The following is a 26,150-nucleotide window of genomic DNA, read 5'->3' on the forward strand; positions in this document are numbered from 1 at the left end:
GGGTTTTGTGGGTAGTTGTTTTCTCTTTAGTGTCTGCACCTGACAGGACTGTTTCGGTTTTCCCTCTTTGTTATTTTGTTCGAGTGCTTTGAGTATTAAATTGATCATGAACACTTACCACGCTGCGTTTTGGTCCACTCCTTCATACGACAATCGCTACAGAACTACCCACCACCAAAGGAACAAGCAGCATGGCCAGCAGGAATAGGGATCCTGGACCCGGGAGAAGAGTGAGTGGAGGACTCATGGTCATGGGAGGAGGTTATGGCAGGGGACAAGACCCTGCCATAGAAACAGGCGGAATCAGCAAGGGAGGAACGGCGGCGATACCAGGAGTCACGGCAACGAGGCAAGCACGAGAGGCAGCCCCAAAATATATTTTTTTTGGGTGGGGGCACACGGGGAGAGTGGCAGAGTCAGGGTTCAGACCTGAGCCAACTCCTCTTGCTTACCGTGGGGAGCGAGTGACCAGTCAAGCACCGTGCTATCCGGTTCTGAGCACCATGCCTTCAGTGCGCATCGACAGCCAGGTGCGCTCTTTGCAAGCTCCCCGCAGTGGCCGTGCTAGAGTGGGCATTCAGCCAGGACGGATTGTGTCGGCTCAGCGTTCCTGGCCTCCATTGCGTCTCTTTGGCCCAGGTTATCCTGCGCCAGCTCTACGCATGATGTCCCCAGTTCACCAGCAAAGCCCAGTGCGGCCTGTTCCAGCTCCCTGCACTTACCAGGTATCCAGCCAGGATGAGTTATGCCAGCTCTACGCTCCAGGCCTCCGGTGCGCCTCCACGGTCCAGTGTGTCCTGCGCTGGCTCTACGCACTTTGCCTCCAGTGCGCCGACAGCCCAGTGCGTCCTGTGCCAGCCCTCCACACTCACCGAGCTAGAGTGGGTATCCAGCCAGGACGTGTTGTGGCAGCTCCACTCACTAGGCTGCCAGTACGTCTCCTCAGTCCGGTGAGACCTGTTCCGGCTCCACGTAGGAAGCCTCCAGTGATGATCCATGGCCCGAAGCCTCCAGTGATGATCCATGGCACAAAGCCTCCAGTGATGATCCATGGCACAAAGCCTCCAGTGATGATCCATGGCACAAAGCCTCCAGTGATGATCCATGGCACAAAGCCTCCAGTGATGATCCATGGCACAAAGCCTCCAGTGATGATCCATGGCACAAAGCCTCCAGTGATGATCCATGGCACAAAGCCTCCAGGGATGATCCATGGCACGGAGCCTGCAGTGATGGTCCCCAGCCCAGAGCCTGCAGCGACGGTCCGCAGTCCGGAGCCTGCAGCGACAGTCCGGAGCCTGCAGCGATGATCGATGGTCTGGTTCCTCCGGCGATGATCTGCGGCCCAGTTCCTCCAGTGAAGGTCCATGCACCAGGGCCACCACCAAAGTGGAGGGATCTGCGGGTGGATTGGGGTCTACGCCCACCCGGACCCTCCCCTTTAGAGTCAGGTTTTGCGGCCGGAGTCCGCACCTTTTGGGGGGGGTACTGTCACGCCCTGGCCATAGAGAGGTTTTTATTCTCTATTTTGGTTAGGGAAGGGTATGACTAGGCATTCTAGTTTATTTAATTCTATGTTGGTGTGGTTCCCAATCACAGGCAGCTGTCTATCTTGGTCTGATTGGGGATCATATATAAGTTGTCCTTTTTTGTTTGGGTTTTGTGGGTAGTTGTTTTCTGTATAGTGTCTGCACCTGACAGGACTGTTTTGGTTATCCCTCTTTGTTATTTTGTTTGAGTGTTTTGAGTATTAAATTGATCATGAACACTTACCACGCTGCGTTTTGGTCCACTCCTTCATATGACGATCGTATGACATACTACCTCAATCAGCCCGACTAACCAGTGCCTGTATATAGCCTAGCTACTGTTATTTTCCACTGTCTTTTTTCCAATGTTTGTTAGAGCCCGTAAGTAAGCATTCGGCGCACGTGACAAATTAACTTTGATTTGATTTGTAGCATCATACCCTAGAAGACTCGAGGCTGTAATCACTGCCAAAGGTGCTTCAACAAAGTCCTGAGTAAGGGGTCTGAATACTTTTGTAAATATGTTATCCGTTTATATTTTATAATACAAAAAAATTGTTTTGCTTTTTAATTAGGGATTATTTTGTGTAGATTATGAGAGGAGAAAAAATATTTTAGAACAAGGCTCTAACGTAACAATATGTGGAAAAAGTCAAGGGATCTGAATACTTTCTGAATGTACTGTATATAATAGAAATAATTTTTAGATGAGGTCTTCCAATATTAGTGCTCTACCCTCTAAACGCAGTCACATAATGTTGGGGTCCATCCTTTAAAACACTGCTTTATATCCGTCGTTTTCTCAACATCTCTTACAAAATATGTATATTGTTCTGTTTGTTCCGATATCTTGTTCTCTGGTGTTGTGAACTCTTCGCCACTTAATCTACGCCCACCTAGACGTGTAGCACAACCCACCTGGCGAAATGCTACCGAAGATGGTGGATAAATGAAGATAGGTACCTCAGGCCGTTTACCATTAGGAAAAAATAGTCTGTTCCGGTCTATTTAAGGGGGTGGCTCTCCCATAAATACCAATGTGATATAGCAGCCGGGGCTGGTCTACTGCTGCGTTCATATCAACTGGGAACTCGGTCTTCTCCGACTTCAGTGCGTTTAATACAGCTGGAATTTCGGAAATAAACTAGTTCCGACTGGGGAAAATATTTTGAACAGGCATGAACGGGGAACTCCCGACTTTCCGACCTGAGTATCAATGGCAAGATGATTTGACCTAGGTTTTTTCCCCAAGATCCCAGTTGTGGAAGCACCATTAATGTTTGCTTTACAATTACAAATGCAGTTTAGTGTGTGTGTGTGAACTGTGCCTGGTATTACGCTCGTGCGCCGAATAAGTTAGCTGACTCGCGCCCATTCACCTGACGTGGCGGGAAAGTTATACACGAGCGCTTCCTTGAGGTTAACAAACTGTGGCGTGTCCTACATTTATTATAATTTCTCTAAATTTCTGTCCCGAACCACCATCAAAACTCTTTAAATGCTTCGAAGTAGCACAGAGGAGTTGACACCTGGCAACACCACGGACTCCGGAAGAAGCTCGGTGCTGTCACCTTTGGATCATCGAGGCGGACAAAGTGGGCCTGTGTCACTCGGTCGTGGATCAACATCTGCAGGGCAGCTCACAAGAGGTAGGTCTGCAGACATTATTTAACGTTAGCTATGTAAACAAGCATGCTAGATAGCAAAGCTAACGATTCTGATGAAATGGAAATCATGTTGGCAAAGTTAAGGACTGCCAAATTCTCTAAATAAGGCTTATACACATGTTCATATGTTTTATTATCTAGGCTACAAAGCACTTAGCCAGGCAGGCTTATTTAGATTGAGTTGTAGTCTACAAGTTGATGGCCTCTTTCTTTGACTCTGGTCAAGTGATTCACAGCTTCAGAGGGGGAAGGACAAGTTCATCTGTCCCACCATCCAGTGGCTCCTCATTCTGTGGGACCCCCAGACTCATGGGGGGGACCCCCAGACTTGGGAGGACCCCAGGCTTAGCTGGGGCTCTAGGCATACACCCTGCAGGGACGCCACAGACTGAACCCTCTGGTAAAAGCCATAAAGACACACGCAACTGAGTTGTTTTTCACTGGGCTGTCTCAGTTTGAGAGTTTAATTATTCCACTCTCTCCATCCCTGCAGTGACCACTAGCTGCTCCTCTGTGACATCGACCACTGCTGCCTCTGTGATTGTGGCGGTGGTAGAAGGGCGTGGATTGGCCAGGGGGGAGATTGGCATGGCCAGTATCAACCTGAAATGCCCAGAGCTGGTCCTCTATCAGTTTGCAGACACTGGGACCTATGCCAAGGTAGACCATAATAAACAAACAGGCTGAATTGGTTTACTGTCTTCAGTATCTCAGAACAGGGAGAGACAGGCAAATCCATCTCCATGCAGCCTAGCTAAGTGCATGGTTATCTCAATGTACTAAATGAGCGTTAAACTGGTCTCTGATCCACTACCAGGTTATCACCAAGCTTCACATCCTGGTGCCACTCGAGATACTGATGCCAGACACTGCCAGTGAGAAAGGCAAAGGGACCAAGCTATACAGCCTAATCACAGAAAACTTTCAGGTGCTGAGTCAAGGTGGTCTGTCTATACTGCTGAAGTGAGACTTTTGTCTTATGTGTTATTTGTTGCCTAACCTTCTTTATGTTTCAGTCAGTAGCTTTCACTGCAATCCAGAGAAAGTACTTCAATGAGAGAAAAGGGCTGGAATACATCCAGCAACTGTCTGCACCAGAGTACAGCACTGTTATTATGGAGGTGCAAGCTAAGTATGTCACTGGGCTCAGAGAGCACAACAATAATAGTCTGTCACTTCATAATAATCAATCAGGCAGAATAACCCGTCCAGTAAACTGCAGTGTTTATCCCCAGATACTATTGCCTGGCAGCTGCGGCTGCTTTACTGAAATACTTTGAGTTCATTCAGAACTCCATTTATGCACCAAAGTCACTGAAAGTAAGCTTCAAAGGGAGTGAGCATACTGCCATGATCGACTCAGCGTCTGCCACTAACCTGGAGCTGGTTGTCAACAACAGGGACCACAGGTATGGTGGCTTGGCAGAAGGATGTGAAACTGTCTCACTTATCAGTATTTCAAACATGGTCAATACATCAAATCAAATCAAATTTTATTTGTCACATACACATGGTTAGCAGATGTTAATGCGAGTGTAGCGAAATGCTTGTGCTTCTAGTTCCGACAATGCAGTGATAACCAACAAGTAATCTAACTAACAATTCCAAAACTACTGTCTTATACACAGTGTAAGGGGATAAGGAATATGTACATAAGGATATATGAATGAGTGATGGTACAGAGCAGCATACAGTAGATGGTATCGAGTACAGTATATACATATGAGATGAGTATGTAGACAAAGTAAACAGAGTGGCATAGTTAAAGTGGCTAGTGATACATGTATTACATAAGGATGCAGTAGATGATATAGAGTACAGTATATACATATGAGATGAGTATGTAGACAAAGTAAACAGAGTGGCATAGTTAAAGTGGCTAGTGATACATGTATTACATAAGGATGCAGTCGATGATGTAGAGTACAGTATATACGTATGCATATGAGATGAATAATGTAGGGTAAGTAACATTATATAAGGTAGCATTGTTTAAAGTGGCTATATATACTTCCGACTGAGATGGCCGCCTCGCTTCGCGTTCCTAGGAAACAATACATCAAGAGAGTATGTGACGTCTAGTGTGTGTGTGTGCAGGAGTGAACATACCCTGTTAGGGGTTCTGAACTACACCAAAACCCCTGGTGGGGGAAGGAGGCTGCGCTCTAACATTCTAGAGCCCTTGCTGGATGTCGATACCATAAACATACGTCTAGACACCATTCAAGAGCTGTTACAGGATGAGGAGCTCTTCTTTGGCTTAAAGAATGGTTAGTAACAGCTACTAACTGCATTACCTTATATTACAGTGATAGGTTTTCAATATTGATTGACAGTTCTGTACAGATTAGTGTGAACTTGTGTATTTCCTTTGCTCATTTCTACTGTGACTGCAGCCATTGGACATTTTCTGGATATAGACCAACTGCTCTCTGTTCTTGTCCAGATCCCCAAGCAGGAAACGGTACATATAGATTTTTTAAAAATGGTTTCCTGAAGATTAGAGTTGTCAGAGCCATAATGATGGAACAGTGAGAGGAATGTTAGAATCTGTCCATTTTCTTCTCAATGAAGGTTCAAGTTGCAGAGTCAAAGATTACACATGTGATTCAGCTGAAGCATACTCTGGAGTTGGTACCACCACTGAGGGTAAGTGCTCGGTGTCCTTATAATATTCAAAATCATTACTGTTGTACCATGTGCCTTTTTATTACCAGTATTGTGTAAACAGATGGTGCTGAAGAACTGTAACACTGCTCTGCTGAAGGCTTACAGCAGCTCACTGGAGGACAACAGGTACATAATCACTAAAGGGATTGGATTTTCCGTTAACAAGCCTCTCGATAGAACACCTCTCAGGCACATTGCCTCCATTGATCCTGTTATGTTCTCAGGTTTGACATGATCCTGGAGCAGATCAAGTCAGTGATTAATGATGACACCAGCTACATGAAGGGGAGCCTCAACATGCGCACACAGAAGTGCTACGCTGTGCGCCCCAACATCAACGAGTTCCTGGACATTGCCCGGCGAGCCTACACTGAGATTGTGGATGACATTGCAGGTGTTCACTAGATGGTTATGATGTCTTAAAGGGATATGCAAATGTATAATCACTTATCGGATTATGCCTAATTGATTTCAAACACTTTGATGTGTTATGTGTAGCCTACAGTCAATCTTTCCTGGTGGGAATTACATAATGACCCATGTTGATGCACAGGGCTGGTTGACCAGGTGGGGGAGAAGTATGGCTTGCCGATACGCACCAGCTTCAGCACAGCTCGAGGCTTCTTCATCCAGATGAAACTGGAGGGGGTAGCTTTACCTGATGGGGAACTCCCAGCTGACTTCATCAAGGTAATAACTTATTTGATGAACACCTCTGTACCTGACAATGCTGGACTGTGGCAATGGTGAATGGGGTATTATACAGAGCTTTAAGTGAGAACCCATTACAAAGTGTCATATAGCTTCATGTTCATGGTTTAAAATTGTTGTACCTGTCAATTGCTTTGGCTCTATATTACACTAAAACTTGTTCAGGAATTCTCCAACATTTTCATATTATTGCTGTGTTTTTATTCACACTTTCCTCAGGTGACGAAGCACAAGAACAACTACAGCTTCACCACAGCAGACCTGATGAAGATGAATGATCGCTGTGATGAGGCCCTGAGGGAAATATTTCACATGTCCTATGTGTGAGTAAAGAGCAGCTTCAGTCTCACAATTATCAGGCTACATTTTCAGTGTATAATGTGTACATAAAATATGTATTCTTTGCTTTGATCTGTCTGTCAAACCTACCCTTTATTTCTGTTATGATCACGTGTCATAAAATGTATTTGAGGGAAGTTGGATTGACTTAATATTGTTTACCCAGTAGATGGGGCTATTGCGTTTGGCATTGTAGATAATTTTGTCCTGTTTCCACCTATCTCTTTCCAGGGTGGTGTGTCAGCTGCTGAATACAGTTCATGAGCATATCCACTGTCTTTACAAACTGTCCGATGCTGTGTCCATGCTAGACATGCTGCTGTCACTAGCCAATGCATGCACCATCTCAGACTATGGTAAATCAAGCAGGAAAGTTAAATGTAATCAATTATTCATTTCCTGCCTACATATCTGCAAAAAATATGTGTTGCTCAAATTCAGTCAGATTCAAGCTATCCCTGGAGTGGTTTGACCTCGCTCTGAGTCTAGACAGTATCTGAAGAAACCCACCCACTCATCCATCTCTCATAGCAGCATGAGTAAATAGTGTGTCAGCAGCAGCACCCTGTTCTCTTCTATAAGTGACGAAGAGGCTGCTGTGATCTGCTCTCTATTTAACATTGGTTGCCCTGCTAGCTTAAGTTGTCTGGGCAGCAGCTCCCATAACCATGTGGGTGGTGACCAATGGCCCACAGCTGTCTGAAACAAGATCTCTGGAGGGACACGTGCTGACTGTCGGCCTTCTCTGCCTGTCATCTCACTCTCAGATTACCCTGGTCAAGAAACCATTACTGTATTTGACCAGACCAATCTTTCTGCATGACACAACTACTGTAGATGTCTGTTTCGACTGCATGCTAGAAGTGTTTTGAATTTTCTCATAAAATAACAAACCCAACTGAATGTCATCCACAGCAATTCAACACTGAGTAAAACATTTATTTACTAACCATGTGATTATGAATTTGTATTGTGTTCTTCCTAAAGTTGTTTTCCTTCTCTGTGCCTGCAGTGCGTCCTGAGTTTACAGACACACTGGCCATCAAGCAGGGTCGTCACCCCATTCTGGAGCGCATCGTTGGCCAGCAGCCCGTGTCCAACAACAGCTACATCTCTGAGGGCAGCAACTTTGTCATCATCACTGGGCCCAACATGAGCGGCAAGTCCACCTACCTCAAACAGGTGGCGCTGTGCCAGATCATGGCTCAGATAGGTGGGAAACTACTAAATTAATTTAAAATTGAATGTAGTTATATAATTAACTTAATTTTCAGTGTTGTAACCATTCAACAGGCTTACTCACAGGCTACTTATATAATGAATCTGATCTAGGCTCCTTTGTCCCTGCTGAGTATGCCTCCTTCCGCATTGCTGACCAGATTTTCACCAGAATCGGGGTGGATGACGACTTTGAGACTAACTCCTCAACCTTTATGGTGGAAATGAAGGAGGTACATTTCCCATAGATATTTGCCACTCAGTGGTTTGTATGTATTTTCGAAATACCGCAAAGTAATTCTGATTAATTTCTTTGTACTCCCAAGGTCTCATATTTAATCCATAATGTGAGTGATAGGTCTCTCATTATCATAGACGAGCTTGGGCGTGGTACTAGTGCTGAGGAGGGTGTCGGCATCTGTCACTCTGTCTGCGAATTCCTCCTTAGCCTCAGGGTAGGTACGGTGTGGCCAACCAGCACAGTGCCTCTCTCCTGTCTGAAACAATATGTGATTAATTGTATTTTTGTGTACGAATCATTGAGGCCTTTCTTTTCTTTGACTTCCTGCTCAGTTCACAATCTATCATAAGATAAATGTGTGCTCAGCTGTTTACCTGCTGGTCCCAGGCGTTCACGCTGTTCGCCACACACTTCCTGGAACTATGTGAGTTGGAGACATTGTACCCCAATGTGGAAAACCAGCACATGGAGGTTCAGCACACCCGCACTGGTGACACGGGTACAGAGCGTGTCATCTATACCTTCCTGCTGAGCCGTGGAAGCTCTGAGGAAAGAAACTACGGTAAGGAAATACAATCAGACACTTAACATTGTCCAAGCTCAATCATTCACCTTAATTGTATAAGGTGTACTGTAATGTTCAACGTTCAGGTCTGAGGGCTGCGGAGATGACTGCACTGCCTTCAACCATAATCCAAGAAGCAAAGGCGATTAGCTCTAAAGTCAGCCAACAGCTCTTGGTATGCTTTTCCAGTAGGCCATGCTTTTGGTATGCTTTCCAGTATCATTATTTAGATCTAACTTACTATCCATCATCTTATTCTCTGTAGTCCCTGATGGTCCGTCAACCTGTCGTCTTCCTCCAACCCTAACTCAGGCCAAGCACCACAGTGATCCGGAAATGCAACGGCAGAGAGCAGTGTACCACCTGGCCACTCGGCTCCTGCAGACAGCCAGGAACTCCAGGCTGGACCCTGACAGCCTACGCATCTATCTGAAGGGCCTGAAGAGACACTATGAAGCAGAGCTGCAGGTCATAGGAGAGCCTGTGTCCATGGAGACAGAGGAAGAATGAGTCGGATGGGGAAAGGGATGTCAAAGGGTGGGGAGGAGAGAGGAATTTTAAGGGAGCTTGTGGACTTATGAGTGATGCTGTTTGACTATATCTTCTATAATGAAATTCAATGACGTTGTTAGATATGTAGTATTTGTTTTCTCAATGTTAATCTGTAATATTTAAATAAAACATTTATGTTTTCCAAGTGTCTATTATTAACATGGAGCGGGGCAAGGGAGGGGCCCACATTTTAAACACCCACGTTGCTTCAAAACCCCTATCAGAGAAGAAGGCCCTGCCTTTCCTATATCCTCATCTCCAGTCCTCTTAGTTGAATTTTACGCTGTGTGCTGAGACACATCGACCCGCCCCCGCGAAACAAGATACACAGGCAGCGTTGAGTTGAGCTGCTCTGGGGAACTCTCCATTTAATTTCAACATTTAGGAAACTGCGGCACTAAAACACCTCAGGGTATGTACATTGCATTTTCTCATACATGATTATTATTTTAAAACGAGCTAGTCACGCAAGGCTGTGCTTAGATGAAACAGTAATCTGGGCCTGGCACTAGCCCCAACGCACTGCCTGAAAATCGGGACGCAAGAGCGGGTCAGATTTCAGGACAGGGCTGGGTGACTAGGCGAGGCCTTTTTGTTGGGATCGGCTTCTCAGGTGCTGTACTCCTGGGTTAGTAGCAGTTTTGGGAACGTTATTTGTAAACTACAAATGATTTTGTTTAAAGCATTACACCTGTTTTATAATATAAAACCTATGTCCGTGCGTATCGAGATGTCACTCACTGACCAGACAAGTTTTCCCGCAAGTGTCATGATTTGTAGCACGTTGACACAGATGGAACTGACTAACGTAACGTTATTCACTTCATTTATTGCTGGCTGGCTAGCTAGCTTACCTTGGACAGCAAACTACCTAGCTAGCTGAACGCCTTGACCCAAAAAGATGGCGTACTTCGTTTGTGGCTAAAGTAAGGTAGGCTTCATTGGAAAAGCCGGAGTGGTTAACTATTCATTATTAACGTTACCCACAAACATGTGCGCCCCTAGTCAAATAATGACAGTACGGCTTTGTAACTAACCAGTTGGTATCCAAAGCAAGGCCTTACCAAAGCCCTCCCGTCAGTATCGTGTCCACCATTGATGTACGTTGCTAGCAAGTTACACTGAACAAATATCTAAACGCAACATGCAAAGTTTTGGTTCTTTGTTTCATGAGTTGAAACAAAATAACCCAGAAATGTTCCAAACGCACAAAAAGCTTCTTTCTCTCAAATGTGCTAAAATTAATTTGCGTTTCTTCTTTGCCAAGATGTGATCCACCAGACAGGTGTGGCATATCAAGGTGATTAAATGGCATGCTCACTACAAATTAAGTTGTATTTGTCACACACATGGTTAGCAATGTTAATGCGAGTGTAGCGAAATGCTTGTGCTTCTAGTTCCGACAATGCAGTAGTAACCAACGAGTAATCTAACCTAACAATTCCACAACTGCTACCTTATACACACAAGTGTAAAGGGATGAAGAATATGCACATAAAGATATGAATGAGTGATGGTACAGAACGGCATAGGCAAGATGCAGTAGATGGTATCGAGTACACATGAGATGAGTAATGTAGGGTATGTAAACATAAAAGTGGCATAGTTTAAAGTGGCTAGTGATACATGCATTACATAAAGATGCACCTTGTGTTGGGGACAAAAGGCCACTCTAAAATATGCAGTTTTTTTCACACATTTCATGTTTTGAGGGCGTGGGCAACTGGCATTCTGACTGCAGGAATGTCCACCAGCGCTGTTGCCTGGGAACTTAATGTTAATTTCTCTACCATAAGCTCTCCAACCAGCCTCATAAACACAGACCACATGTATGGCATCGTGTGGGTGAGCGGTTTGCTAATGTCAATGCTGTGAACCGAGTATCCCATGGTGGGAGTATGGGCAGACAAAAGCTACAGACAAACACAATTGCATTTTATCAATGGCAATTTGAATGCACAGCGATACCGTGAAGTGATCCTGAGGCCCATTCATGTTTCAGCATGATAATGCACGGCCCCACGTCGCATGGAAGCTGAAAATGTCCCAGTTCTTCCATGACCTGCATATTCACCAGACATGTCACCCATTGAGCATGTTTGGGACGCACCGGATCAACGTGTGCGACAGCATGTTCCTGCCAATATCCAGCAACTTCGCACAGCTATTGAAGAGGAGTTTGGACAACACTCCACAGGTCACAATCAACCGGCTGATCAACTCTATGCGAAGATGCCGCGCTGCATGAGGCAAATGGTGGTCACACCAGATACTAACTGGTTTAATCATCCATGCTCCTACCTTTTTTGCATATCTGTATTCCCAGTCAAATGAAATCCATAGTTAAAGGGTCTAATTAAGTTATTTAAGCTGACTTATTTCTTATGAACTGTTTTTCAGTAAAATATTTAATTGTTGTATTTGTTTTTGTTCAGTATAGATAATACATTATGGTTAGTAAGATAATAGCAGAACAATATCTAACCACAAGTGCTGCTTGCAAACTTACGTGCAAGGACAGGAAGGCATGCTAGCAGAGACTGAACATTTCATCACCTTGAAACAGAACTGATTAACCTAGGGGCTAGGCCTTATGCAATACCAGCTAGGGGAGTTTTGCTTAGAACAGAGCCTGTTCTCATATTAAGCATGGCCTAAAACACCCATTGTAGGCAGTTTTGTGGGTAAAGGAAATTACTACTTTACCTGTAGAATAGTTTTATTAGCGAGCTGGTTATATTCACATCATTACACTGTTTTAATGGGTGGAGGGGTGACTGTTTTGAATTGTCCCAGTCATCTGCACCTAAAAGTTTAAGGTTTATCATGTGATCTCTAATTGTCTAATACAATGATTGTTGTGAGCCTCACATCAGTGTGCATTTCTCTCCCACCATCTGCAGCTGTTGTGAAGAATGAGTGATCCTTGAGGTTTGTGTTTAACTAGCTAGGCTACTCCAGTATTTTGAAGATGATCTCTGCTTGTCATGTCTAACATTTGAACTGGATAAAATCCCCCAAGTGCTCTTATTCATTACCCAGCGACTTGTGTTGACAGGGGCCATCTACAAAATCTGTATTGCGTGACATTTGGTAAATGCTGTCCTTATGTTGCAGCCATATGAGGTATTTTTGCAGTAGGCGATATACGTCCAGACCCCTGGTCCTTTTCCTTACTTTAGGGCTGTAATTATTAGTCCAAAGAAGTTTTGCAACTAAAACAAGCGTTTCTATTTGACAAATTTAGTTTGGTTCTTCCCTGTTTGCCACCATTTAAGAAACAAATTCGGTGTAATTAATACACCCCAGTAGTGATTGGTCAGTTAGGACTGTGTGTGTGAATGGCAGCCTTCTCTTGTGAATCTTATTCCAGATATGGCTTGAAGGGGTGGTGGTTCTATTTGTTGGCACCCACAGGGCTGACTGCTGAGATACCTTATCAGCCTCTGGCTTCAGAGAGGCGCTGCAGTAAGCCTCATGGCGTAACCTGGATACTGAGGGATGTAATGGCTGGTTCTTATCAATGTCTTCCTCTCAGTATCTCTGTTGGGTTTATTTGCAAGACTTAAATTGTGCATGTTTTGGCCTGTTCAAGAATATATCCTACTGAAACATTAGCAGACTAAAAACAAGTTTACTGCTGTTATTTCTGAACATGGTATTACTGACACATATTACAGATACAGGTCAGGTGTAGTGTGCCCTTAAAGGCTGGTTTGTCATGTTCTGTTTTCTCTCCTTGACGACTGATAGTTTATAAAGGGTTCCTGACACAGAGGCTGCCATGTCTGCCCATGCTAAAACAGGAGCTCCAGCTAGCCAGTGGCTGGATTCCGGAGAGCAAATGGCCCGAGAGGGCTTTGTCTTCCGGGCTCATTTCCATGCTGGGACATGGCTCCTGTTGTACTGGGAAACTTTTTCACCCTCCAGTCTAAAGCATAGCTAGGGCTGAAAGCAAGCAGGCAAGCATGATGCGATTTACCCCACCCATCCTGTCCACACTGCCTTAGTGTTCTTTTCTGCTTAAGAGGTGTTTACTTTCACAGCTCCAGTTGTCCCGCCTAGGGTGTTTCCTGGTGAAGTAAATGTTACGTTGGCTGCTCCAGTTTGGCCCTGAAAGGGTTTGTGGCCCAGCCCCTTGCTAATCAGTGTTGGCTTTTGTACCTATATATATTATGTTTTTTTTGTGTGTCTGTGTGACCTTGTACTCAATGGAAGAATTCACATTTTGAATACATTGGGCATAGGACAATCATGCCCTTTTACTCCCATCTCTTGTTACTGAGCAACTTTGGTTCATATTGTTAGCCTTGAAAGCCTCTAGTTCCTTTTACTGCTGGTATCATGTCCAATATGGATTAAGTACTTTCAAATGAGGTATCCAATAAGCTCATTTTACTCAACAGATAAGCAAATCTTATTCAACAAAGAGATGTGGCAAAAAACCTTGTGCCAATATTTGCTCTTCTGATCAACTAGAAACTGGCACATTAACCATTATGGGGTTTGAATATGGGCAAATTCATGGAATTTAGACTGAACATTTTCCAAAAACACTTGGAACAATGCTGATGTGGAGTTTGGTAACAGAATGATAAAATCTGACTGTTTGTGACCAAGTTTTCCAAAAGCTCTGTTAAATATCTACTCCAAATTAAGATTCAAAGATGTCTGCAGAAAGAATGGGGTGTCAGCTGTGACTTGACACCTTGGGGTAGAAAATACATCTATTTTGGTTATTCGACTACAGTAAGTTGAGTGGATCAACACCCTGTAACAGAATGACAATGGGTCCCTTATCTGTACTACACAGAAATGTGTAATTATGGATATGAATGTTGTTCTCTTTATGATGATGTGTCCTGAATAGGTACAATATGCAATATCCTCCTTTGCATATTTGGGTATTATTTGACACCCAGGCTATTTGAACAAAAACACCATTTATTCAATCATATATGCCTGTTTGGACAGCTCAATAGAGTACAGTGCAGTAGAGTATAGTCAAGACAGTATATTACACTGTACATTACTTTAGTGTGCTCTACTGCAATGGTTCTCAACCTTTTTCAGTTACTGTTACCACCAACTGAATTGTTCTCTGCCCAGAAAGCCCACTCGTGTGCATTTTACCAGTAAGCTTATGGTCTCTCAAGTCTTCTCAAGTACCCCTTGTGGATAGGCCAAGTACCCCCAAGTGTCCTAGAACCACTGCTCTTCTGGACACAGTACTATGCTGTCCGAACTTGTGAAACATGAACTATTATTGGTTCAGACCAAAAATCTACATCTGTGGACATTGAAATAAAGGCCAGGGCGGACTTAACAAATTTCAACTACTTTTCAACATCTATGAATGTCCGGTGTTCAGTGGGTGAGGATGCTGGTTTAAAGAAAGAGAATTTCAGGGCCTCCGGGGTGGCGGGTGCTGTACTGCAGCGCCAGCTGTGCCACCAGAGACCCTTTGTTCGCGCCCAGGCTCTGCCGCAACCGGGAGGTCCGTGGGGTGACGCACAATTGGCCTAGCGTCGTCCGGGTTAGGGAGGGCTTGGCCGGCAGGGATATCCTTGTCTCATCGCGTACCAGCGACGCCTGTGGCGGGGCGGGCGCAGTGCATGCTAAACAAGGTTGCCAGGTGCACGGTATTTCCTTCGACACATTGGTGCGGCTGGGTTGGATGCGCGCTGTGTTAAGAAGCAGTGGGCTTGGTTGGGTTGTGTATCGGACGACGCATGACTTTCAACCTTCGTTTCTCCCGAGCCCGTACGGGAGTTGTAGCAATGAGACAAAATAGTAGCTACTAAAAAACTATTGGATACCATGAAAAAGGGGTAAAATAAAATTAAAATAAATAGAAAGAAAGAGAATTTTCACACTTGCGTTGACCACCAGACAGAAAAAAAGGCGTTTAGCTGAACATGAAGGGAGGACAGTAAGTAGCAGGTGACCCAACTGTGGCTTGTGACTACTATGATTTCTTCAATTGCAGTCATTCTGTTACAGATTTTTCGGATTGAGACTGGCAGAAAAAATGCATTTAAATGTAAATGGTATAGAAGGGTCCAGACACCTTTTTTCTTTTTTTGTGGTTTCACTTGTTTTGGAGAAACTTGCCCCAAAACAGCAAATCACTTCCTCATTCTTGTTGTGTAGTATTAAGGCTGGGCTACATGGCCTAAAAAGCTGATTTTTAATTATTGTTGTTATTATTATTGTTATTATTATTATTATTATTTTTAAATCCTATGGGCGATTCATAATAGTTCTCTCTCGCTCAACGTCTTTTCTGTAAATATGCATTGTTGCACAATTTTAAGGTCAAGACACTGCATTTCAAACAGTCGTGAATGATCTAATGAATTCGGAGCTTGCTAAATTTATACCTAAGCTGAATATAAGCCTTCAACCCACATTTATTTGATAAACAATTTTTTTTGTGTGAAAATTGCTGATCTGGCTTCCAAGTCCGTCTATGAAAATTCCCTTTTTTGTTACAAATTCAACCAGAACCATGCGTAATGCACATTCACGAATAATGACCAAATGTATTACAGCAGGCGTTAAAGAAAATAATATAAACAGGTCTCATAAACCATCTCAAGCACACCTGCTAGTGAGTAGCCAGCTAATCTTTTTTATATTTCAAGTCCAACTTGGATCTATACGCTTGCTAACAAGGTAGAACTATGAATTATTATGAATACACCCTCCTGTCCATCTCCAACTGTTTGAACACCATAACTTGTTTAGATGTTAAAATCAACTGGCCTTATTTCTCAGAATGAAAACGAGATGCCAATTCCTTATATAAATGTATTTTTATGCTCAATGTTGCACATTTATAAAACAGACTAGACAGCTAGCACAAACGTATATGGCTAAAATGCTGCCCGCACTATGTGGTACCTCAATGCCGTTCACGACAAACAGGGTTGGATTTAGTCATTGGCGGGTAAAGGCATCTATCTGCATGCTTCCCAGCCAAAACAGTTTGGAAGAGTTTGTGCATATATTATGTAGTTATGGACTTCCTTAAGTTTTTCTTTTTTCTTTTTTTTTTGACTGTTCGGGCAACACTTTTTTTTCTAGAAGCAAGCTGAAGGTTGTAGCCAGAGTATATTTGTCTTCAAAGCAAAATATCTTCAAAGCAAAAACGTCAATTAATGACCAATTTTTTATTTTTTGAGTTCTCCGATTTAATTCGGACTGGCTACGGCGCCTCTAAATGGACAAACGGCTGTTTTCTCATTTTCCAAGCTACAGTCTTTTTAAGGGAGTGTGCAAGCACACTCTTTCGGTTCTCGGCTAGGCGCCAGCTGAATAGAGACATTCTTCACTTCTTCGGGCTAGGGAGCAGTATTCAGAAATTTGGATGAATGAGGTGCCCAAAGTAAATTGCCTGTTACTTAGGCCCAGAAGCTAGGATATGCATATAATTGGTAGTATTGGATAGAAAACACTCTAAAGTTTCAAACTGTTAAAATAATGTCTGACTATAACAGAGGACAATCCATCCAGATTTAGTTTTATTTCAGCTCACCCTTGATTACTATGGCTGTCAATGGGAGCATAAAAGGAAGACCTCCCAGATTGCAGTTCTTAGGGCTTCCACTAGATGTCAACAGTTTTTAGAAAGAGTTTCAGGCTCATTTTTTAAAAAATGAGCTAGAATTTGTAGTTTTAGTAAGTGGCTCCCATTTTGGCTGTAGTGTTTGATGCGTGTTCCGGTGAGTGCGCGTACTTCGGTTATTTATCTCCGGTAATGGTCTCCGGTATTCTCAGTCTTAAATTTGATCGTTTATTTACATATTAGGGTACCTGAGGATTGATTAGGAATGTTGTTTGATATGTTTGGAAGAAGTTTTTATGCATTTTGAACAAGGGAAACCGGTGGGTTATCAAATTCGAGCGTGCCAATGAAACTGATTTCTTGGGGATATAAAGAAGGACTTTATCGAACAAAAGGACCATTTGTTATGTAGCTGGGACCCTTGTGATTGCAACCAGATGATCTTCAGAGGTAAGTGATTTATTTTATCGCTATTTCTGTCTTTCGCGACGCCTCTGCTTGGTTGGAAAACTTGTAATGCTTTTGTGTGCGGGCGCTGTCCTCGGATAATCGCATCGTGTGCTTTCGCCGTAAAGCCTTTTTGAAATCTGACAACGCGGCTGGATTAACAAGAAGTTACGCTTTTAAATGATGTATGACAATTGTATTTTCATTAATGTTTTTAATATTACGATTTCTGTCATTTGAATTTTGCGCCCTGCAATTTCACCGGATGTTGTCGAGGTGAGACACTAGCGTCCCAATGATCCGTAAGAAGTTAAGACATAATCATGCTTAATTCACTAGCCACATTTGGGAACTGTTATTTAAAATATATCTAATATATACACACACACACACTACTGTTCAAAGTTTGGGGTCACATAGAAATGACCTTGTTTTTGTAAGAAATGTGATTTTAAAATAAATAAAAATGCATCAAATTGATCAGAAATGCAGTGCAGACATTGTTAATGTTGTAAAGGACTATTGTAGTTGGAAACAGCAGTTTTTTAATTGGATATCTACATAGGTGTACAGAGGCCAATTATCAGCAACCATCACTGCTATGTTCCAATGGAATGTTGTTAGCTAATCCAAGTTTATCATCTTAAAAGGCTAACTGATCATTAGAAAACCCTTTTGAAATTTATGTAAGCACAGCTGAAAACTGTTCTGATTAAAGAAGCAATAAAACTGGCCTTCTTTAGACTAGTTGAGTATTTGGAGCGTCAGCATTTGTGGGTTTGATTACAAGCTCAAAATGGCCTGAAACAAAACTTACTTTTGAAACTCATCAGTCTATTCTTGTTCTGAGAAATTAAGGCTATTCCATGTGAGAAATTGCCAATAAACGGAAGATCTCGTACTACTCCCTTCACAGAACAGGGTAGACTGTCCCTAACCAGAATAGAAAGAGTGGGAGGCCCCAGTGCTCAACTGAGCAAGAGGACAAGTGCATTAGGGTGTCTAGTTTGAGAAACCGACGCCTCACAAATCCTCAAACTGCCGTCTTCATTTAAATAGTAACCGCAAAACACCAGTCTCAACTAGAGGGTCGACCGATTATGATTTTTCAACGCCGATACCAATTATTGGAGGACAAAAAAAGCAGATACCGATTAATCTGACTTAAAAAAAATATGTATTTGTAATAATGACAATTACAACAATACTGAATGAACACTTAATTAAACTTAATATAATACATCAATAAAATCAATTTAGCCTCAAATAAATAATGAAACATGTTCAATTTGGTTTAAATAATGTAAAAACAAAGTGTTGGAGAAGAAAGTAAAAGTTCAATATATGCCATGTAAGAAAGCTAACTTGTAAGTTCCTTGCTCAGAACATATGAAAGCTGGTGGTTCCTTTTAACATGAGTCTTCAATATACCCAGGTAAGAAGTTTTAGGTTGTTATTATAGGACTATTTCTCTCTATACCATTTGTATTTCATATAACTTTTGACTATTGGATGTTCTTATAGGCACTTTAGTATTGCCAGTGTAATAGTATAGCTTCTGTACCTCTGCTCGCTCAAACCAGGAACACAACGACAAAAGCCACCCACGAAGCTGCGTTACCCATGCAGAGTAAGGGGGGCAACTACTCCAAGTCTCAGAGCGAGTGACGTTTGAAACGCTATTAGCACGCACCCCGCTAACTAGCTAGCCATTTCACATCACATCGTTACACCAGCCCAATCTCGGGAGTTGTTGCATTACAACCTGTAATTTTAAATAGATTTTTATTTGGATTTCATGTAATGAACATGCACAGACAATATTTTGACAGTTTTGGAAACTTTTTAGTGTTTTCTATCCTAATCTGACAATTATATGCATATTCTAGTTTCTGGGCCTGAGAAATAGGCCATTTCAAATGGGTGTTTTTTTTTTTGCCAAAAACGAAACTTCTTGAGTGTAGGGGGCAGGATTTAAGTGTCACATGATCTGTCACATGATCTCAGTTTATATATACACCTGTTCTGAAAGGCCTCAGAGTCTGCAACACCACTAAGCAAAGGGCACTACCAAGCAAGTTAACAATACTGACACAAAGTAGCCTTTGAATACCTGGCAGTATGATATTATGATTATTTCCATCAATTCAGTGGGTATTTTGTTTTGCAAACTCTGCCATCACGTGTGCTACAAAACAGCCTCTTGCTAGGTGCCAAAATATTATATCACAATATAAAAAATGAATAAATGATGGTATAATGGTATTTGATTGTATTTCGTCTTTGAAAAATACAATTTCAAAATATGCTTTCTGGGTAGTTCATGACCCTAGTGTGGCAACACAAACTCAGCAGAAAAAGAAATGTCCTCTCACTGTCAACTGCATTTATTTTCATCAAATTTAACGTGTAAATATTTGTATGAACATAAGATTCAACAACTGAGACAAACTGAACAAGTTCCACAGACATGTGACTGACAGAAATGGAATAGTGTGTCCCTGAACAAAGGGGGGTTCAAAATAAAAAATAAGTCAGTATCTAGCTGCATTAAGTACTGCAGTGCATCTCCTCTTCACGGACTGCACCAGATTTGCCAGTTCTTGCTGTGAGATGTTACCCAACTCTTCCAACAAGGCACCTGCACGTTCCCAGACATTTCTTGGGGGGAATGGCCCTAGCCCTCACCCTCCGACCCAACACGTCCCAGACATGCTCAATGGGATTGAGATCCGGGCTCTTCACTGGCCATGGCAGAACACTGACATTCCTGTCTTGCAGGAAATCACGCACAGAACGAGCAGTATGGCTGGTGGCATTGTCATGCTGGGGGGTCCTGTCAGGATGAGCCTGCAGGAAGGGTACCACATGAGGGAGGAGGATGTCTTCCCTGTAACGCACAGCGTTGAGATTGCCTGCAATGACAACAAGCTCAGTCCGAGGATGCAGTGACACACCGCCCCAGACCATGACGGACCCTCCACCTCCAAATCGATCCTGCTCCAGAGTATAGGCCTTGGTATAACGCTCATTCCTTCAACGATAAACGTTAATCCGACCATCACCCCTGGTGAGACAAACCGGTGACTCGTCAGTGAAGAGCACTTTTTACCAGACCTTTCTGGTCCAGCAACGGTGGGTTTGGGCCCACAGGCGACATTATTGCCGGTGATGTCTGGTGAGGACCTGCCTTACAACAGGCCTACAAGCCCTCAGTCCAGCCTCTCTCAGCCTATTACGGACAGTCTGAGCACTGATGGAGGGAATGTGCGTTCCTGGTGTAACTCGGGCAGTTGTTGCCATCCTGTACCTGTCCTGCAGGTGTGATGTTCGGATGTACCGATCCTGTGCAGGTGTTGTTACATGTGGTCTGCCACTGCGAGGACGATCAGCTGTCCGTCCTGTCTCCCTGTAGCGTCGTCTTAGGCGCCTCGCTGTACGGACATTGCAATTTATTGCCCTGGGCACATCTGCAGTCCTCATGCCTCCTTGCAGTATGCCTAAGGCATGTTCACGCAGATGAGCAGGGACCCTGGGCATCTTTCTTTTGGTGTTTTTCAGTCAGTAGAAAGGCCTCTTTAGTGTCTTAAGTTTTCATAACTGTGACTTTAATTGCCTACCGTCTGTAAGCTGTTAGTTTCTTAATGACCATTCCACAGGTGCATTTTCATTAATTGTTTATAGTTCATTGAACAAGCATGGGAAACAGTGTTTAAACCCTTTACAATGAAGATCTGTGAAGTTTTATTGGATTTTTACAAATAATCTTTGAAAGACAGGGTCCTGAAAAAGGGACTTTTCTTTTTTTGCCGAGTTGACATTTAAAAGTGATTTTCCATTTATACTGTTCAATCCAACTCCAAGCAATTATTTTCTGAATTTCCTGCACTTTCAATATAATTTCCACACTGTGCCACATCGAATGCTTAAAGGGATACTATGGGATTTTGTCAATGAGGCCCTTTATCTACTTCCCTAGAGTAAGATGAACTTGTGGATACCATTTTTATGGCTCTGTGTCCAGCAGGAAGGAAGTTGGAGGTAGTTTTGTGAGCCAATGTTAACTAGCGTTGATGCAATGACTGCTAGCAGATACCCATAGACTTCCAGACATTGCGCTAACACTAGTTAGCATTTTCCTTCAAACTGCATGCAGAGACATAAAAATGGTATCCACAAGTTCATCTGAGTCTGGGGAAGTAGATAAAGGGCCTCATTGCCATAATCCCAAAGCATCCCTTTAAGACTAGGGATGGGCATCAGTAATCGAGTACTTGAACAGACGTTTATGCGCTATCTTTAACCAGTGATTTAATTTGTTCAAGTACTGTAAAACTATTTGGTAGCATGTGCTTCGTGACTGCCCAAATGGTCAAGTGAAATTTTGTCTTAGACAGCTTGCTTGGACTCTAGTGTTCCATTTGTACATGTGGGGCAAAACAAACAAGAAGCCAAGCATTTATTTATTTATTTTTACCTCAATTCCCTTCCTCCTCCGTGTCTCATTCACGTTCCGACTGCTCCCTACACGTGCTGAGTGCACACACACACTCCCATTAGGCCTACATAGATAAATTAACTTTTTTTTATCCCTTTTATTTTTACCAGGTAAGTTGACTGAGAACATATTCTCATTTACAGCAACGACCTGGGGAATAGTTACAGAAGGCATGAATGAGCCAATTGTAAGCTGGGAATGATTGGGTGACTGTGATGGTATGAGTGCCAGATTGGGAATTTAACCCCGGTGTCCTGGCTAACATCCCTACAGGAGACCCATTTAACGTTTCACCTGAAAGACGACATCCTACACAAGGCAATGTCCTGGGGCATTGGGATATATATTTTTAGACCAGAGGAAAGAGTGCCTCCTACTGGCCCTCCGTCACCACTTCCAGCAGCATCTTTTCTCTCATCCAGGGACTGAAACTAACCCTGCTTAGCTTCAGATGCAAGCCAGCGGTGGGATGCAGTGTGGTTTGGTGCTGGCATAACTGATGGGATACACAAGCTACAATCCTTGCAAAATTATACGTTTTTATCACAAATTGGTTGATTTTGAAGTAGGGACATGTGTTCCAACAACGAGCTGAAGTTTTGGAATATTTGTCCTGTCTATTTTCCTCTTTGGCTACTTTGCAAACTACTTGTATTTAAAAAAAATAATAATAATAATAATTGGTTAGCCTATGCTAAAACCCCCCATAACATATAGTTTCCACACTGAAAATAGGTGAAAACATTAGTTTGATAAAGACTGAGCATATTTAAGTGTAGGCCTACAAACGGATGTCGTGGCCGTAATTCATCCCCATGCAGTATTCAATGTGGAATTGTTAGAAACCTCTAAAAACAAGGTAGAATAAACTAAATCTAAAGCCTGTATATCGAAAAGATATAAAAAATGGTTTCAACTTGCCAAATTGAGCCCGGTTTGAATGATCACTTTTTAAGAACAACTGTTCCAGACAACTTTCTTTCGAAAAATATTCAGTTCTATTTTATTCTCTTTTTATATTACATGTTTTTTTTTTTACTATAAAATAGATGTCTTGACCTTGATAAGCTGCTGATATTTCCAGAGCCCTTTTCTTCTAAATTAACAAAGCAACGCTGTGCCATTGAGGGTACTGCATTTTTGAAGATTGTATTCCGTAATATAATAATTTGACATTCGGTTTCAATAAATTCATCTTAAATGCCACTTGCCTTCTTTTGTGTGTGATATATAATCTCACATTTTGTTACGTTACAGCCTTAATCTAAAATGGATTAAATAGAAATACTCACAATACCCCATAATGACAAAGCAAAAACTGGTTTTTAGAAGTTTGCAAATGTTTTAAAAATATAAAACGGATACCTTATTTGCATAAGTATTCAGACCCTTTGCTATGAGACTCGAAATTGAACTCCGGTGCATCCTGTTTCCATTGATCATCCTTGATGTTTCCGCAACTTGACACCTGTGGTAAATTCAATTGATTAGACATGCTTTGGAAACGCACACACCTGTCTATATTATGTCCCACAGTTGACAATGCATGTCAGAGCAAAAATTAAGCCGTGAGGTCGAAGGAATTGTCCATAGAGCTCCGAGACAGGATTGTGTCGAGGCACATATCTGGGGAAGCGTACCAAAACATTTCTGCAGCATTGATGGTCCCCAAGAACATAGTGTCTTGGAACCACCAAGACATTTCCTAGAGCTGGCAGCCTGGCCAAACTGAGCAATCGGGGGAGGAGGGCCTTGATGGAAGCCAGATGGAAGCCACTACTCAGTAAAGGGCACATGGCAACCCGCTTGGAGTTTGCTAAAAGGCATCTAAAAGACTCGGACCACAGCACCATACTGTGGGGCTGTTTTTCAATGGCGGGAACTTGGAGACTAGTCAGGATCAAGGCAAAGATGAAAGGAGCTAAGTATAGAGATCCTTAATGAAATGCCTGGAGCACTCAGGACCTCAGACTGGGGTGGAGGTTCACCTTCCAACAGGACAACGACCCAAAGCACACAGCAAAGACAACGCAGGGGTGCCTATCGAGACAAGTCTCTGAATGTCCTTGAGTGGCCCAGCCAGAGCGCGGACTTGAACCCGATCAAACATCTCTGGAGAGACCTGAAAATAGCTGTGCAGGGAGGTGTCATTCAACCTGACCGAGCTTTAGCGGATCTGCAGGGAAGAATACAGGTGTGCCAAGCTTGTAGCATCATACCCAAGAAGACTCAAGGCTGTAATCGCTGCCAAGGGTGCTTCAACAAAGTACTGGGTAAAGAGTCTGAATACATCTAAATGTAATATTTAAGTTTTTAAATAACCCTGGCAGACCCCCCAGGGCACTTGGCTGGATACTTTTTTTGGCTGGCTTGTGTGTGTGTGTGTGTGTGTGTGTGTGTGTGTGTGTGTGTGTGTGTAAAGAAGGTGGGCCGGGACAGTGTAGTCTAATAGGATCATATCACAGAGACGAGGGAGGGAGGACGCACACGATCACCCCTCGTACACTCACTCTCTCTCACTCACACACATTCTCACTGCACAGGGCTGGTTCTCTCATTCAGCAGACAACCTCTAGAAAAAGTAATTTAGTTATATTTATTACAAATCAATTAATGCGGTGTGGGAAAAGGCATTAGGTTTTCTGCTGTAGTATATCAAACCCATAAAGTATTGAGGACGTGTCACCATCAGGGAGGCACTGGGAGCGAGGTGGAATGCCTTCTGGCATTCATATCAGGCTGTCTGGAAGTATCCAAAGCTGTTTAAATAATAATTTTGGGGCGTGATTATGTGTGTGTGTGTGTGTGTGTGTGTGTGTGTGTGTGTGTGTGTGTGTGTGTGTGTGTGTGTGTGTGTGTGCAAATGTGTGTTTTTGCCTATCCCAACTCTCATTGAGACACCCGCAAGGAGTGGGGTCACCATTGTACAGCGCCCCCAGAACTAGGTAAAGTGCCTTGCTCAAGGGCAGGGTAACAGATTTTTCACCTCGTCGGGTCCAGTATTCAAACCAGCGACCTTTCCGGTACTGGCCCCAGTGCTCTAACCTAGACTACCATCTGCCCCATTTCACGTTAGCCCATTTCCCTTTCACTGGGCTGCTCTGGCATGGGATGGGGATGTGCCAGTGTCTGGCTGGCCTTGAAGTTTGGAATTAAACCAACTTTTTAAAATCTAAAATATGTGTCAACAAAGCGATATAGGACATTTGGGCATGAACTGATCAGCTATTTTGCTATTCAATATTTGCAGCTATGCACCATTTGTATTTATTTTATTTCTTGGCTATGTTGAAAGTTGGTTATGTGCATATGACGTGCATGATACCAAAGACTTATTCTTGCTCTCTCTTCAGAATGGCGCTGGACATCTATGACTCTCAGTACCTGGTGATCCTGGCCCCCTCCCTGGTCATCGCCCTCATCTTCCTCTTCTTCTGGCTTTTCATGAAGGAGACCTCCTATGACGAGGTGCTGGCCAGGCAGAAACGAGACCTCAAGCTGCCACCCTCCAAACCAGAAACCCGCAAGAAGAACGATAAGAAAAAGAGCAAGAAGAAAGAGAGCAGTAGTAGAGGGGAAGGAGGAGAGTCTGAGGAAGACCTGCGGGACTTTGACGTGGCTGACGCTGTGAGCAGCTCCACTGCGGAGGAGGAGGAGGAGCCTGTACCTGTGGCTCCACCCACCCCTGTTTCTGCCCCTATGGCAGCTCCAGCCGAGGCCCCTGCAGGGGTGAGGGAGAGGAAGAAGGAGAAGAAAGCCGCAAAGGCAGCTGCTGCTGCAGCTGCTCCTCCTGCTGAGATGCCTTCGGTGAATGGCTCCAAGCAAGCTGGCCACAAAGCAGAGCCCCCTGCCCCAGTGGCCAAACCCAGTCCCCCCATACCCCAGCCTGACCCTCAGCCCCAGCCCAGGCTCAGACCCCCCCCCAGTCCTCTGGCAAGAAGAAGAAGAAGCAGAAGACAGAGGCTGGTGAGTAGAAGGCCAGGGTGAGTTTCATAGGATAAGAGGATGTGGTTCACTATGCGCTTGCCTGTGTCTGCAGACGGGGCTAGCGCCTTCCCCGAGGCCACTTGTTAGTGTCCTCCCGAATCAAATCAGATTATTTAAAGCCCAGTATGAGTAGTGAGCAGGACCTTCTACACAAAT

General features: G+C 43.4%; 2 protein-coding genes across 2 annotated transcripts in view; both read left to right on the plus strand.

Moving 5' to 3' along the window:
• The first annotated feature begins 503 nt into the window (after positions 1-503).
• msh4 (mutS homolog 4) lies at positions 504-9,632 on the plus strand. Its single transcript, XM_052495668.1, has 21 exons — positions 504-950; positions 3,042-3,178; positions 3,433-3,596; positions 3,690-3,856; positions 4,014-4,124; positions 4,213-4,328; positions 4,432-4,605; positions 5,294-5,466; positions 5,593-5,660; positions 5,771-5,845; positions 5,928-5,992; positions 6,091-6,260; positions 6,420-6,556; positions 6,797-6,900; positions 7,148-7,272; positions 7,929-8,129; positions 8,249-8,367; positions 8,461-8,589; positions 8,763-8,937; positions 9,027-9,115; positions 9,253-9,632. The coding sequence occupies exons 1-21, from the start codon at positions 504-506 to the stop codon at positions 9,448-9,450; spliced, it is 3,144 nt and encodes a 1,047-aa protein (XP_052351628.1). The 3' UTR covers positions 9,451-9,632.
• A 103-nt stretch (positions 9,633-9,735) lies between these two features.
• LOC118368273 (kinectin-like) overlaps positions 9,736-26,150 on the plus strand; it is a 32,997-nt gene continuing 16,582 nt past the window's right edge. The window contains 3 exon segments of the mRNA XM_052495669.1: positions 9,736-9,904; positions 25,361-25,901; positions 25,904-25,973. Coding sequence (XP_052351629.1) covers positions 25,362-25,901; positions 25,904-25,973 — 610 coding nt within the window. The 5' untranslated portion in view covers positions 9,736-9,904; position 25,361.

Source organism: Oncorhynchus keta, chromosome 35, assembly GCF_023373465.1.
Source record: "Oncorhynchus keta strain PuntledgeMale-10-30-2019 chromosome 35, Oket_V2, whole genome shotgun sequence".
In the NCBI taxonomy this organism is placed as follows: Eukaryota; Metazoa; Chordata; class Actinopteri; order Salmoniformes; family Salmonidae; genus Oncorhynchus; species Oncorhynchus keta.